The sequence below is a fragment of the Opisthorchis viverrini genome (assembly GCF_000715545.1).
Source record: "Opisthorchis viverrini unplaced genomic scaffold opera_v5_355, whole genome shotgun sequence".
Classification (NCBI taxonomy): Eukaryota; Metazoa; Platyhelminthes; class Trematoda; order Opisthorchiida; family Opisthorchiidae; genus Opisthorchis; species Opisthorchis viverrini.
The window spans coordinates 252,021-267,163 of record NW_008752017.1 but is presented as its reverse complement, the minus strand read 5'-3'; the positions used below and the strand labels follow the sequence as shown (position 1 = coordinate 267,163).

Sequence of the window (15,143 nt, the reverse complement as noted above, 5' to 3'; positions counted from 1 at the left end):
AAATCACTAAGCCTCCTAGTTCGATTGTTATCTCTTATATCTGTGCTCCAAAATCCGCTTTAATCACTGCCCGTTCGTTTCACTTTATTTTATTGCTGACTCCATCTGATTGAAAAGACTCTCAAGTTCTCCATAGTGTAAACAGGGCTCTCTAGCCGATTCTAACAACAACGGTGGAGTCTCCATCGCCCCTTTTCCGTCCAGGATTCCGGAGCCAATCGTGATTACAACATGGCACAACGAACTGATAGCCAAACTGTCGACGTTGGCATTATAGTATGAAGTGGTGAACCGTATTGAAGACTTCCTTCACAAACCACCTCAATAAGGCAGTCCCAAATGTTCCCCTCGCGCGGATTCACAAGACCAACGCAGGCGTCGCCCAAGGTACTATCCTCTTGAGTGATTCTTGTTTCGTTTAGCACGCTCACCAAAATTTGTTAGGAATCTGACTACTAGTGAATGGGCAGAATCAACCCCAATAGTTTGGCCGTCCCCATATCATTTACACCAAGTTACGGCATTCGAATTCTCAAGCGTGGCCAGTCCTAGAAAAGCGACCGACCACATTTCTCACCCTGAGACTCAGCAGACAGCTTTTGTAAGCTTCGGTCTCATCCAGACCTCATCCAGACCGTTCACATGAATTCAGGCGGGTTGGAGTTGTCCGTAATTGTCACTTGTAACGACTCCAAGCCCATGGCTTCGTAATCATCAGATCTTCGTTGAAGACAAAGAAGACATTGACCGTTCTGGCAGCCAGATTTTTTCACGAAGTTCGTGCATTTATTATACCAAACAGAAACCTCTTGAATTCATATAGGCTATGTCAACTGCTTGAATTTGGATTCAGTGTGTTAGCTCTAAATTTGGACGGCAGAGTTCAATCCTTCTACGTCAACCTGGTGAGTCCCAAATAAAAAGAAACGTCTGGATTGCTTTTCCAGGGTCGACCACTTCCGCTTTGTGCTCATCCCTCATACCTACCTCTTTCCTATTGCCTAGCAACCATCTTCGCCTCTTTTTAAGATTTTGCGGACGATGCAGACCTACACATCTACCACACGTATTCTGGAATAACCCACATCCAGGATAATCGGTCCCATTCATGAACTGGTTATGCTGAACGCCCATTGAACACCCATGTCTGAATGTCGTCGAAAGCCGCATTAAGTCCTACCAAATCCACGCTTAATTCCTCTCCGGATTTACTGCATAAAACATCCACTTTGACTGACCTCAAGCCTACTCCGAAATCACCAACAGCTCGACCTCCAGTTTATCGTTTCTGAAACACCCCGTTTGGTTTCTATATGTGAAACTGATTGCGACCCCTACCTCCTTTTGTTTTTGCAAATAGTCCCCTAACAACTCCTGTTATACGAGTCACAGATCTACCACACGATAGAACACAGATGTCAAATTTTGAGAGGCACTTCCCCTACATACCCTTCACGCCTAAACAGCCACGTGGATCATTGATTCCAATTCCTTGACGGACATTCTGCAAACAGTCTAGCACCGCCAAGATGCAGTCCTCCTTACACTAGTCCGCCAAAATAAACTCGCTCACTCGATCCCACTCCCACAACAGCGTATTTGGAAGACAGACCCATACTTCTCGAATCACCCAGATCAAGTCCCAGTCCCCTACTGCCCAAAAACTTATTCTCGCATTTTGGTATCATTTTCAACTTCCTGTTTTTCCAAATTCTTATATTCTCCGAAGTTTAAATCCATCTGTCCAAACCTAAAATGTGCCTAGTTAAATGCCTTCCGCGCAGCCAGAAAGCGGCCCGCTGTCTCCGTCATAATACGCAGGATTGTAGGTGAATGTGTGAGCAACCAACCGAGAGATTTACGGTTCGAGCTAAACTTGGCTTTCAGGTTGTCCCTGCCTATGTTTGGTAACAGTAATGTTTCGGTCTTCATACTTCCTTCGAATAACGTAGAGGCTCTATGCTGAAAGGCTACCACAGCAAAACAGTTCTTTGGGAAAGAACAGGATGTGAACAGGTTTATTCTTGCTGACTCATGACTGAAAACAGGTTAAAGTGTTACAGTCTTGGTCCACACCAGATCCATGTGAAAAATAAAAAACATATTAGCTGTTGAAAAATGTTCCAAAAAACTACACAGCATCAAGTAACAAAATCAGATGAGGTGATCTGAGATATTTTTGCTTGGTTTTATGAATCCGTGTGATAATACGTGGCAGACAGCGTCAATACCGTATCAGCTTCAGAAGGGATATAGGGGGAGAGGTTCAGCATCATCAGGCGATCATTGATGTGCAACAGGCTTTCACAGCGTCCCTGAAGGTGAAAATGAATGAATGAATGAAAGGTTTCTCTCACTACTTAAAAAATAAAGTAGTTTGAATGAGATACGACGTTCGCCAAATCTGTTAGGTCCCGCGTTGGTAGTTCTTAAGCGATGGTATGAAAAACCATAACATGCTTTCAAACGACCGAAGCTGACTGGGCACTAGCACAGCAAGAATAAACAACCATCCAAAGAAAACATATCAGTCAATGACGATTGTTGTTATTCTATTGCGATTTTCTGATTAAAAGTAGCCGGGGCAACTTGGTACTTGGTTACCATCGTACCCTCATGTGACCCCGGGTTTCTGTTGGCCCACGAAAACAACCACAAGTATGGTGAAAATGTTGGCCGGAGACCGTAAAGCACTCAGACGGCATAGGAAGACACACCTGGATTCGTGCGCACTAAGTGAACTACTAAGTCTATTATGACCAAATTTCACGCTGCGTGATGCCTAAAGAAGCATACATGGTGTTTTAAGAGCTGGGAGCAGGAGCGTCCCCGCAAGACGTCCATGATAATATGTACACAAACAACGATCCTCTATATACTTCGGCGTTATTTAGAAGCGAACAGACAACCTGACCGACCAAAAAGTTATCACATTGGAAAGCATCATCCGCCCTATATGAGGAGGTCAATTTGAATAAACTTTCGTCAACAGTTAACTCAGAAGACTCACATTAGGACTATAACCGTATAGTAAAATAAGTTAGAAACCAATTTCTTTCCGACAGTCGCCTTTGAAGACACTCTGGATTGGAAGTTGTCAATCGCTTGGTCAAACAAAATGAGGCCCGATACGGCACTTTGTATAGCCTAGATTGCAACCAGTGTGACAAAGGTTGGCTTTTCGCCTAAAATTAGAATGAACATCGTTGCAGCTACTTGACATATCCAGTGTGATCTCTGTTAAAACTCGTGAAAACGGCAAAAATGTCCCCATTAAGTTACCAAAAAGCGACCAGAAGTGCCGACAAAGAAGAACTTCAGGATAGAAAACGAGACGTAAAGACACAAGGGGAACATGGCTTCCTCTTCTGTGATGTACCCTTTTCAGACACAATTTTGGTAAGCCATTAGCTACCAAAGTTAACCTCGTGTGACCTCAATGTATAAAGAAGTCTACTTTGAGGCAGCTTAAAACTCCATCACCACCAACAATTAGAAAAGCTAGGTCACATGGACATCAATTCGTTGTTAACACCACGCGGTAACAGATGACTACTTGCCGTAAACACTGATACCTAGGTCAATAAAAGATCTAGCGTACTCCCCCATATATGGAACAAGTTTGAAGGCTTTGCACATCCGTCTCAGAGAAACGGTTAAACTTTGAGGTCTTTTGCAGCAAAAGTGGCTAAGCCTACCTTGATGGGGCGACGCACCCAATTGTGTAAAACACGTGCAGCGGAGTCAATATGTTTTGCGTAGTAATATGAGACAGGCTACATTTATTGTGTTGTGGTTCCTGCAACAACTGGCACTCTAAAAACATGGAAAGCACCACAAACGTTCGCTTCAGCGTCCTAACTAATAACCAGAAAATAAATTGGTGCTCTCTAGAATAAGGACCAATGTATATGCCGTAGGAATCCGTCGCTAAAATTCAGTTGCACAGGCGAGGAAAATTTGTCGTCGTCTATATTTGATTACTTAAGTGCAGTCTTTGTGTTCTGGTAAGCTGAAAAGAGCGAAAACCTTGATCTTACAGATTCAAGATTGCGCAGTTCGTTCTATGGCTGTAACATAGAGGGCTACAATGGAAGGAAACTCAAAGACAGCGGTCGAAGTGCATTTAGCTACTTAACTACTGTAATTCGGCTTTAAACCGTGTATCTGATGACAGTTTCGTTCACCGATTATTGGGATAACGCGGACTATAGTCCTACATAGGACCATGAAACGAGAAGCGGGTCGATTACGTACTGAAGGCCGCAGCTTTAATCAGGAGCCCTAAAGACCACTGAACTGGACCGCGTCTGTCAGTGTCATTAACTATTGATGTGTTGCATTATGGGGTACTCATCCAGCTGTCGAACTGCTCGAGTTTACTGGTAAGGGCTTCTAAATGGGTCAAAAACTGTCCAGCTTTCTGTCGAGATTGGTAGGAAGAATTAAGTGAGGTAAACGGTCTCTGACCTAGCTAACCTGTATGGTGTACTTATTTCGTCTATTCTGGTAGTTTCTTCGTCTAAGGACTACTGACCTTATGTAAAGGTCAAACCTGTAGAACGACGATAGCAGAATATGAAGGATACCAACGTGTCTTTTGCACAAAGAGGCCATGTCACTGACCAATCAATAAGCATGGATCATAATGTCACAGTGCCAATGACACACAAACTGACTTCACTTCGGGGGCATAAGTGTGGGAGTTTGGTAAAAGCCTCCTTGGTCTTACCCATCCGGGTAACGATTCACATCCACAAGTCCACCAGACTTACACAACTTCCCATGTAAGAAGTATCTTATTTACCATGTCGATTGGGTGGTCTGAAAGCTCGGTTTGCCCGGCATGGGTTAGGCCCCATCTCAGTCTTGCACTGAAACTCTATACTTTCCAGGTGGGAAGTAGATTTAGGTTGCTGAAAACGTTTTGCTTTCCTGAAGGATCCTATCCAGGATAAGCATTACCGTTCTCGTATTTAACGTCTAAACGCAAACGATGCGAGTACTTTTCACCTCTTTAGCAGAGATAGGAAAAGTAGTTTCAAGCAGCCTATCAGTAAGAGAACTGAAAAAACTGAAAGGTGAGCGCCGTCTGACCTAAAGGAAATAGTGTGATCCGACCCGAAAGCATACACAGGCGTGGATGTGCAGGGTCCTAAATCGACGAGAATTCAGCCGGAACTCCTTTGACAAGTAGACGTGACCACAGTTTTCGGTCATAAATAAAGTTAAAAGCAACTTTCAGATATTCGCTGTTCAATGACAAACTGGCCTAGCTCAAGGGCGCGGTGAGAATTTGACCCCTACTTTGTTGTTTAATTTAAATGTTTACGATCGCATTGGGTTCTTAACGGCTATTCATTGTTATTCGACAAATGGAAACTATCCTCAAACGATCAAGGTTAGCCGTGAATAGTTCACTGTCAACTTTCAAGGTTCACCTTTTCCTTCCATGACGAGAAGTAGTGTGTAGAGAGGCTGGCCACCCGGAGGCGTAAGTATACCGTCTTCACAATCTCAGCGCAGGGTACAGTACGGTTCTACCTCCAGGCCACTTCATGTTACACTTTCAGTAGGTGTATCGAGCTAGAGATCGCTCGGCGGTAGAGGCGCGATCTGAAAGTCTGTGGTTCAAACCCGACCTCTGCATCTCGACTCCTCCTGTCTAAGTTGGGCAACTTGGGAGTGGCTCGGCCATCATGCTCCCTTCGGGTGGCATGGAAGCAGGCCACCGAAAGAGCACTATAGCTGAACCACAATGAGAGGGACCGTTCATACTTACGCGGCCGTTAATTTTCCGCATTCCTAGTGTGGTTGGGTCTGAGGAACAAAGATCTCGGGAGCATGGTACCACTCAGGCCGTTAGACCGTCAATGTCGCGCTAGCTGTCTATCTTAGGCATTCAAGAACGACGTTCGAGGGCATTGCCACAGACTTGCGTCTGTCTACGTCATATAATCGACGGCTGGTTGTACTGGCAAAGCAGCAATAACGAGTGCACGCTGATTCCCGTACAATCCTAAAAGATGACGTCACCACCTCAGACGATAAGACGGATCTGGATTATTGCTGTCAGAATTGAATGGGACCCAACGCATGGTCGAAGGATTTTCAGCGAATTTGTGAAAAGTGCGTTATGTCGAGAATATGGTACGATATTTCAAATACCGCGTCAACGGGAAAACGGGGTTTGCGCAGTACATTCAGGTGAAGCACAGAATAAATTAGGGATCCAGTTGAGTCTCTTGTTAACATCCACGTGTTTCTGAAAATTAGGGAAAGGACCACTAACGAATGGATGTTGTCTGATCCGTTTGAAAATGAAGATGGGTTTAGGCGTTCAGCTGTAGCACCCTTCCGGTACCTAGCTGCCATGCCAACCGAAGGAAGCACGAAGGCTGGGATACTGCCAGGTTGCTCAAGCCTAGACATGGGAAGTCGAGTGGCGGAGGTCGGATTCGAACCACGGACCTTTCGATCAGTAAATTCGCGCTCTAACCACTTGGGCCACTTGGATTTAGATTGAGGGCGGACCAGTAGTATAAAACGTACTAATTGATATGTCCCCAAAGGGCGGACAAGTGAAGTTTACCGACAACGGCATGCGACTGTCTTCTTACCCATGAAGAAAATAAACACCGTCATCGTCATGGACAGAAAATACTGCTAGTGATCAGGCATTTCTATACAGTGTAGGACTACTGAACAGAATTACAACAGGGAAAGCGAAACAGAGCAAACAATGACTACCACCTGGCTTCTGTGAAGGAGTTTTACCAAGTTCTCCCAGATTTCTACATATTTTAGCCTTCCGCGAATTTCACTATACGGTAAGGGGGCGAACCAACAATACTGGTGGCGCGCCTAACAGTCGTGTGAGTTGTGATCTAGCATGAATGTTTGAAAATATGGTTGGGACAGGGGAGGTATCCATTCAAGAGCCAAATATGACTAAAACCAGAAAGGAATATGCCGTGGAGCAAAGTGAAGCACATCGCCTCGGAACTGATACTGTTTCAATATGTGCTGGCGTAAGGTCGAAAAAACTGCACACACGATTCTGAACAAGACAAAGACCTCTCGAACAAATCAGACTCAGAATCTAGGGCTAATCACATTGTGGCCATTCTGGAAGAGCACTTTCACAAGCCACTTCCACAAGCCATGTTATTTCTAAAAGGCATCTATCTTGCTGAGATCAATCAGTCATCATATCCGCGACACACGATATAGTAGAACTATGATTTGTGGTCACTTGTGAAGTCACCTGGCGCTATGGCACTACAGAACTCCCTCATGCTGAAAGACAAAGTACTCACTCTGTGGACGACAAACGGAAGGGTCGTATCAATGCTCATGCTGGTGCGCAGAGATGTTTGATACACTATCAGGACCTTGTGAGCCCGTTTGGAGGTAAACTGATAGAGAAATCAAACCGTTTCGAATATGAAGTTGCTGTTTCCATCACTACGTCCCATGTGGGTGAAAAAACATTGATGAAACACTTGCTGAAGCTTAAAGGGACCCATCGCCTCCGCCGGAGGCTACAGAATCAGGGTTTTACCGTAATCGCCGTTATTGCCCACAGAAAATGAAGAATTTATATGCACAAAACATCCTTTAAACTGATCATTCAAAATGACGTCTTGCCCCGTTTCATAAATCAAGGTAACAGTATCGACCCACGTTGATGTTTTCGGATGGTTATGTGAAGCAAATCGCCTTACCATGGCAACAGAACCAGAGCACATCTAGTTACGCACACCTATACCGTGGTTAACAACCATAACAAAGCGACCTATGCACTCTCTTGTCAATCCATTCTGAAAAGAGTGACACATCGGCCGCCGCATGGTGCAATGAGCCGGGTCGCCTTCCTTGCTGCATACAGCAGGTCGGACAATGGAAGCATGCTAACGCCTCTTTCCTTGAACACTCAAGTAGTCCCTCTGTCAACCTACCCAATCGGTCTGAGGGTAAAGTCATACTGTCCTCTTCGATGAGTGTGAAGGCAGTAAGGCGTTCTCTCCAGGCAACCAGCATGCCTATATTTATGGAAGCAGCGATGCTGCCTTCCGCCGAGGAAGGACGGGTTAGGAAAGGTCGGTCCCGAAAACCGCACACCCTGGTCGTCCAATGGTTGATCATAACCGCCGGAGAATTATTCAGTACGGTCAAAATTCTCTTGAAACCAAACGGTCTGGTGCTTCTCAAAAAAGTACCTGCTGTGCACAGTCGCATCAGGAATGAGATATTAATGCCTTACTCCTTCTGCCCTCGGGCCAGGCCGGACCCTGCAGCCAAGTGGGTCAGACTACTGACTCATCCGCTCCAGGCAGGGTCCACCAAGAAAATTCTACTATCCGAAGCCTCGTGAGTCAGACTTTTGAGTCAGATGTTCCAGGTGGGGTACCTCAACTAAACCCCCCTTCTCGGCTTGGGCAACCGGGAAGTATCATTTACCCGCGCAGTTCTGTGTCTACAAATGTCCCTCCCCAACCCCTTCCCGCCGCACAAGCGAACGTCACTGAGCCATTTGACTGTCGTTATCTGACCGGAAGGGCTTATGCTCCCCGCTGCCCATTAACAATAAAAAATAACACCTTTCTAAATCCGTGAGATCCTTTCTACATTGGAACTTTTAACTTCCGTACTCTATGTCAAATTGGCAAACAGGTAATGCTTGCTCAAACATTATACTCCCTTAAAATTGATGTGTGCTGTGTCTCAGAAAGACGCATACAAAACCCAAGCGTGGTTATGTATCTCAGAAACCCAAAGGCGAACTCAGATCTTTCACATTTCTCCCCCCCCCCTACTCATGTGCCCGGCGATCCAAAAGCGACGACTCGTAGAATACGGTGTGGGAGTTGCACCCAGCCTCTGAGTTGAACGCGATTTGCTGGACTGTATCCCAGTGAACTGTCGTCTTTGCGCAGTCCGGTTATCCAGCTCAATCAAGCTGAAGGTCTCTCCGCATGAAAAGCGGTGCCTGGTCGTAGTGTCCACTTATGCTCCAACCGACTGCAGTTCTGACGCTGAGAATGATACTTCTATCGAGAGTTACCCGGGCTTATCCATCAATCAAGACGCACCGACATTGTGATCTTTGCAGGCAAATTGAATTCCCAAATCAGTCGCCTAAACTTCTTGGAATCACATTTGGGCAGTCGATTAGGAGTCCATGCTGGTCGCAAAGACAACGGAGAGCGACTCCCCCGATTGTGGGCTGACCAGCAACTGTTTTTGGCCAGTATCAACCTTCAACATAAGCGCTTGCATCGCGCAACCTAGTGGCGACCTGCAGCGATCACCTGTTCATCCAATGGTAACGACTGCAGAAGAGAAACATCTGAAGCCTTAAGCAACACCACAAATTTTCCCCAGACAACCTCATTTAAGCATTGGGTCTCTGATAGGAACATGGCTTTGCTAGAGGTCCGGCGACAAATCCCCACCAGATGCAACCATAACCAATTCGAAGCATCAACCGACTATAGTTAAAGCTGGATGTTCGCTCAGCTTGGTGAACAGATCAAATCCCAACTGTTCAACAGTTAATTGACGCGAGCCACCACTAGTTATTTGACTGATTACAGGTTGGGTCAGCAGTGCGCTGTGTTGCCTTACAACTGTGAAGTCTGGTCAAAAAACTGCCTGCGGGTGACACCCAGGCCTTTGAACCATAGCTCATGTGTCACTGGAACACCGGATTAGAAGTGTTGAAGTGCGATTAAGTCAACTTCACTGCTCGATCATCTGTTGCGTATGGTGAGTTATCAACTGCCTCGTCATGACCTGTTTGAAGCAATTCCTGGTCGGAAGAGAGTGTGACCTAGAAACAAAGCGTGAAGAGAATAAAAGTGAGCGTTAACGGTATTAGTGTATGTCGCCTGTAAGGTTGGGGAAGCAGAGGCCTACCACGTTAACGGTTGGGGACACTCGCTAACAAAGTGATGTCCTAGAGCTGTTGTGATTATTCTTTTATTCGCATTCATTAACCCACTACGTTTTTTCTCTGTGACTACCTCCATCTTACATTAGCGTTCACATAAGTCGCTACACGAACAACCACTAATGCATGCACTGTTCATGGTCGTCAAACTAAACTGAACTAAGAGGGCCGCAGCGTAGGCGCAACCAAAGTTTGCAAGCAAGTGATGAAGAAGGGTAACGTATAAAACTTATCATGCCTGGACAGTTGAAGCAAGTACTCTGCATGTCCAACTACCAGCGGTTTTTCACTCTAAAGCTGTGCTGCTAAAAGGTTCACAAGACAGTTCATGCAATGGCAACGCGGAACGGGTGGTTGCAACTAAGTATCAGGAAATCAGATTGCTGAAAGTAACCATTGAATGCTCGAAATCTACTGAGACCCCCAGCTCCACTAGATGCTGACCAGACAGACAACGCCCCCTCAATAAGCAGCACGTCAAAGCCTTGTATCAAAGCCATACAGCGCGATACAGCGTTGAACCAAGATCAGGCACTGTAGCTCCAATAAAATAGCTTAAGACCGTTGCATTTTCGCACCCACACTCTCGCACCCGCTTGTTCACGATGAAGCTGTTGTATTCCTTATTGGCGAGTTTTTCTCGGCACTAGGCACAAGAGCTGGAACAGCAGTAGATGTAACATTAAAAAACCGGGTACAGAATTCCAGTGGGTTCACCTTCCACTGTTTCGTTCATCGAAGAAAAGGAGAATAAGGAAGCACGAGCCACAAGTTGGAAGCGATGGACCAGTCAGTGCAGTGACTTCAGGTGGTTCTGTTTGTCTGGCATGGTAGGAGTTGACAGCTACAGAATGAGGACCGTAGCTTTGATGCCAGGCTGCCATAGGCTGAGCGATACAACCATATCTAACTAACCATTAATCTGTCTCATCTAAGGGTTGTCCATCCAAGGGGAAGGCATTTGCCAACACGAATGAGCTTACCACTAAGGGCTTCTACGCTTCGTTGCCAAACCACGGAGCGATCGCCTCTGGGTCATCTCCAGTTAATACAAGGCTGGACGAAGTGGGCGCCGTTAAGTGAACTCACTCACTGAACTTGTGTACTTGGGTCTTAAGTCTGATAGAAAACAGTTACTAATCCAGCGTAGGAATTGCAGCAGTTTATCCTGCTTTCTTCAAAGAGTGAACATTGAAGGTGTTAGCTAGTAGACTGATCTAAGTTTGGAACTGGATTTCTGAATGCCTGGAGGTGTTGCTGGAGGCGGACACACGAAAGCTGTCACTAAGGATGATGCAAAGCAGACAAAGTCGTTATCCCTAATGCAAAGACCAGAATGGAATGGTTCAACTGTAGCATTCTTCCGGTGCCAAGCTGCCATGCCACCCGAAGGAAGCGGAGGCCAGCAGAGTGGTGATGATGAAGTGTTAAGCCAGTCGTAGCGTGTTCTTCCCTATCTGCCAGCGAATAAAGTGACCCGGCTAATCACACTATGCGACAGTATAACAATATCTATGACTAAGGGTTTCACAGCTATACGCCGAATAGGATACTGCCGGAGTACATGGACGTAAAGAGGAAGACTCCTCGAGTCGTCGACCAAGTTTTTTGGTTCAAAAGGATGTCCACAAGGTAGCTGGTGGGTGCAAGCGTTCTATCGTTTTTTAGGGAACAAGTCACCATACAAGATCGGAACACTAATCTGGAGGACTGTTTGTCGACTGTCAGCTTGAAAACGACAGCACACTTGGCAGCAGCCACTTACACAGGGATGTAGGTTATCTAAATGCCTATGGTGCCCTTCTCATGTACGTCGAGTACTTGACTAAAAACTAGTACCTGTATACACAGGATTTAATAAAGCTCAGGAAAGAGGATAATTCGTATAGAGATCAATGGTTGCGCTACACCAACAGATTCAAGCGTCTAAGGTATTTCCCCAATGAATTCCATCGCCGTCATAGACTCTGAATGGAGAATTTAGTGCACTGTTCCTTCGATTGTCCGTTTCTGTGCACAGTACAAAATAATAGTCCTATTCATACAAAAATGAGAGGCACAAAGGGAGGTTGGATAATCCTTTTCAAGCAAAACTGTGGATGAAGTGGTACAGGCCAAGTCAAAAGTTGTGTGGACTGGAGTCCCGGTTCTCGATGCAAACCGGAAGGGACTCGACGTTTTCTTCTGTAATGAACGTGATAGCTGCACTCAGTCAATGACAGGTCTCACAAGGATTCATTCTACACGTTTCAGCTTATCAATCGTAGTTCGTGTACATATGTACGGTAGTTCAGGTTGTTACAGCATGCGACGACCGGAGGGCGAGATAGCCCAAATGGTTAGAGCGCGAATTTGCTGACCGGAAGGTTCCTCCGCCTCTCGACTTACCCTGCCTAGGCTTGGGCAACCTGGCAGTATCCCAGCCCTCGTGCTTCCTTTTGGTGGCATGGCAGTTGGGCACCGAGAGGGTGCTACAGCTGAACCATTTATGACAATCGGGTAGATGGGGCAGTTGTGAATGTCATGGTCATGGAAGAATGTGTCCAGCACCAGAAGCTGCGTTGGTTGGGACATGTGTTACGCATGCCGAACCATCGTTTCCCGAAAAGAGTGCTGTTTTCCATGCCCAACTCAGAGTGGCGTAAACAGAGAGGTGGCCAACCCCTGACTTGGCAGAGGAGTATGAAGGATATCACGAAACGCTTGGGTGCTGTCGGTGCTAATCGCCTTCCAGGATGGGGACCGCGTGATCCTCACTGTGCCAGGTTGGAGACACTACAAGATATGGCTGCCAACCGATGTCAGTGGCGTTCTTGTTGTCATTCTCTATCCAGATTGCCTGAGTGAATGTATGGAGGTGTAGGCACCTCGTAATGATTGTGGTAAGCTAGCACTAAGTCCCTTCCCTGTCTACCTTTACTCTTTTCTTTACACTAAGGCTTTCAAACAAACCATGGTTGTACGACAGTGAAGCATCGGTGAACACTGATGTCATGCTGTCTGTGATGATGACGATGAGATGGGGTAGAGGACATTTAAAATAACCAAGAGAAAAATAAGACGGTTGGTTGATGATCACGAACAATACAGCAGATACAGTACTGCCACTTGACATCGCCGTGTTGGTGAGTACCTCCAGTCATTGATGTAGAGGGTATTTGGTACGCAGACGTAGCTAACAACATGCGCTGATACAGACAAGAAACTGTTTTATGACTTTCATGCCCTATCTCAAGGCCACAGGCTGTCCACTGTGGCATTTCCTAATCGAGATCTGGCTCAGCAAACAAGGCGTGACGGAAAAATCAGTCACCTAGCATACGTAGCACATGATGGAGCCAGTGTAGCTGATGCATACGAACTAACCAGACATTTGGTTGGTTGGTCTATCACCAAAAGCCATTGTTAGCCCTTCAGCGTTGCTAATTTGATGTTCCCATGATATGTGCACAATGCTCCCAATGCATAGACTGTTACAAACAAACAACCTAAACTTGTTTTCAACGCACAGCTTTACAGTTTTACGGTCAACCTTTACAGCTGTAAAGCGACAGTGGACACGCTGCAGTATTCCAGACTCTGCATTCCACAGACACACTGATAAAGCGTCGACCCCAGAGGTGCTTAAGTTGCAAGAAGGTAGAACGGGCCTTAGTAATTCCAGCATTCCCTTCATCAGCAATGCTGCCATCCAGTGTTACGCACATGCCAACTATCTATAGTAGTTTCGATGCCATGACCTACTTTGGTAGCCCAATCACTACCCTCTAATAGGCATTTGAGCTTTTAAGGTGCGGAGCGCACACCAGAAAACATGTCAACATTATTTATCATTTGGTGCATTCTGTATCTGGAAGAGCCGAGACAGCTCAGTTGTTAAAACGCCAGCTTATGGACTGGAAGATCAGCGGTCCAAACCCGACCTCAGCGTTCCGACAGCTCCTGTCTACGCTTGGACAACCTTGCAGTATCCCAGCCCCCGTGCCTCCTTCCGTTGGCGTGGCAGCTAAGTACCAAATGGTGCTACAGCTGAGCGATTTGATTTTTTTTAATGTCTCTGGGTGGAATCTGAACATACTCCAAACAATTCCAGAAACAAACTGCAAACCTAAGGATGACTTACCGTGCAAAAGGTATGTAGGAAAGCGAATACCACGTTAAAGCCCCTGATTGCAGTATACAAAAGATCAAGCAGAGGAGTTTATTTTTCCACTAGAAGCGAATAATCCAGGATCAAAAGTGACATACCCAGACGGCAGCGCAGATCGTCATTGCCATACAGATCTATGGGGAGCATAAGTCGACAAAAGGCATGAACAAACCAGCATGATGACTGCAGCAAAAATCCGTGTTTCTTGAAACATCCGCCGCAACTGGTTCATGGGACCCATGAGGAAAATTGTACTGAACAGTGTCTATCAGCAAATTAGAGATATACCTGCCGAGGGAAAGAATATTCCCAATCGTATAAAAGAGCGCGAACAAGATTAGGCCTTTGGGAAGCCATAAAAAGATGGAACCCTGAGAAATGTTACTATTCGGATACAACCATACTAGAATGGAGAATACGATCCCCAGGACAAAACATATTGCGAATCCTTTGATGCGAGTGCTCCAACTTAAAGATAACCCGTTCTCCACCTACGAAAGTTTCTGAACTATTCCCATTGTACTCACCGACGATAAAATTCCGGCCTCGTCTTCCTGAGTTGAGAAGGCCCGCCGTACCCGATCCATTGGACGACGCTGGAAAACTCAATGAAACCCTACAAGATACCAATCTCGATTGACCGGACTACGTGCAACGAGCCAAGCAAGAGCACAGTGACCTTCACATCAGCCAACGAATCACCGATTCACGGATTGATACACAGGATCGAGGCTTTTGCCCTAGTTTTCCGGGTCGGTTTTGTTCTTGTCTTCCAGCAGCTGTCGTTCACCCGAAAGACACAAGTGAAAAGGGTGTAGCACTGCTCTTTATGTTCTCAGAGCGGGGCAGCATGCCTGCCAGCGCGAGGATTCGCATAAATAAATGTCTAGTAGTGCCTTGAACTGGGTTCTAGGAGGAGCGTGGACGACCGCCAGAGAAAGGTCATCCCACGCACATACTACCCAAAATGAGAAAAATTTTGTCTAATGAATGTGTGTGCTCTGAGCTTTAAAATTTTATTACTATATCCCCGCCGTG

General features: G+C 46.0%; 1 protein-coding gene across 1 annotated transcript; it reads right to left on the bottom strand.

The window, feature by feature from the left end:
- Positions 1-1,995: 1,995 nt before the first annotated feature.
- T265_10362 (hypothetical protein) lies at positions 1,996-14,981 on the bottom strand (the record flags this gene model as incomplete). Its single annotated transcript, XM_009176713.1, is given in 8 exon segments — positions 1,996-2,315; positions 12,258-12,432; positions 14,079-14,167; positions 14,204-14,239; positions 14,278-14,359; positions 14,394-14,508; positions 14,525-14,655; positions 14,896-14,981. The coding sequence occupies 8 exon segments, from the start codon at positions 14,979-14,981 to the stop codon at positions 2,190-2,192; spliced, it is 840 nt and encodes a 279-aa protein (XP_009174977.1).
- Positions 14,982-15,143: the final 162 nt, after the last annotated feature.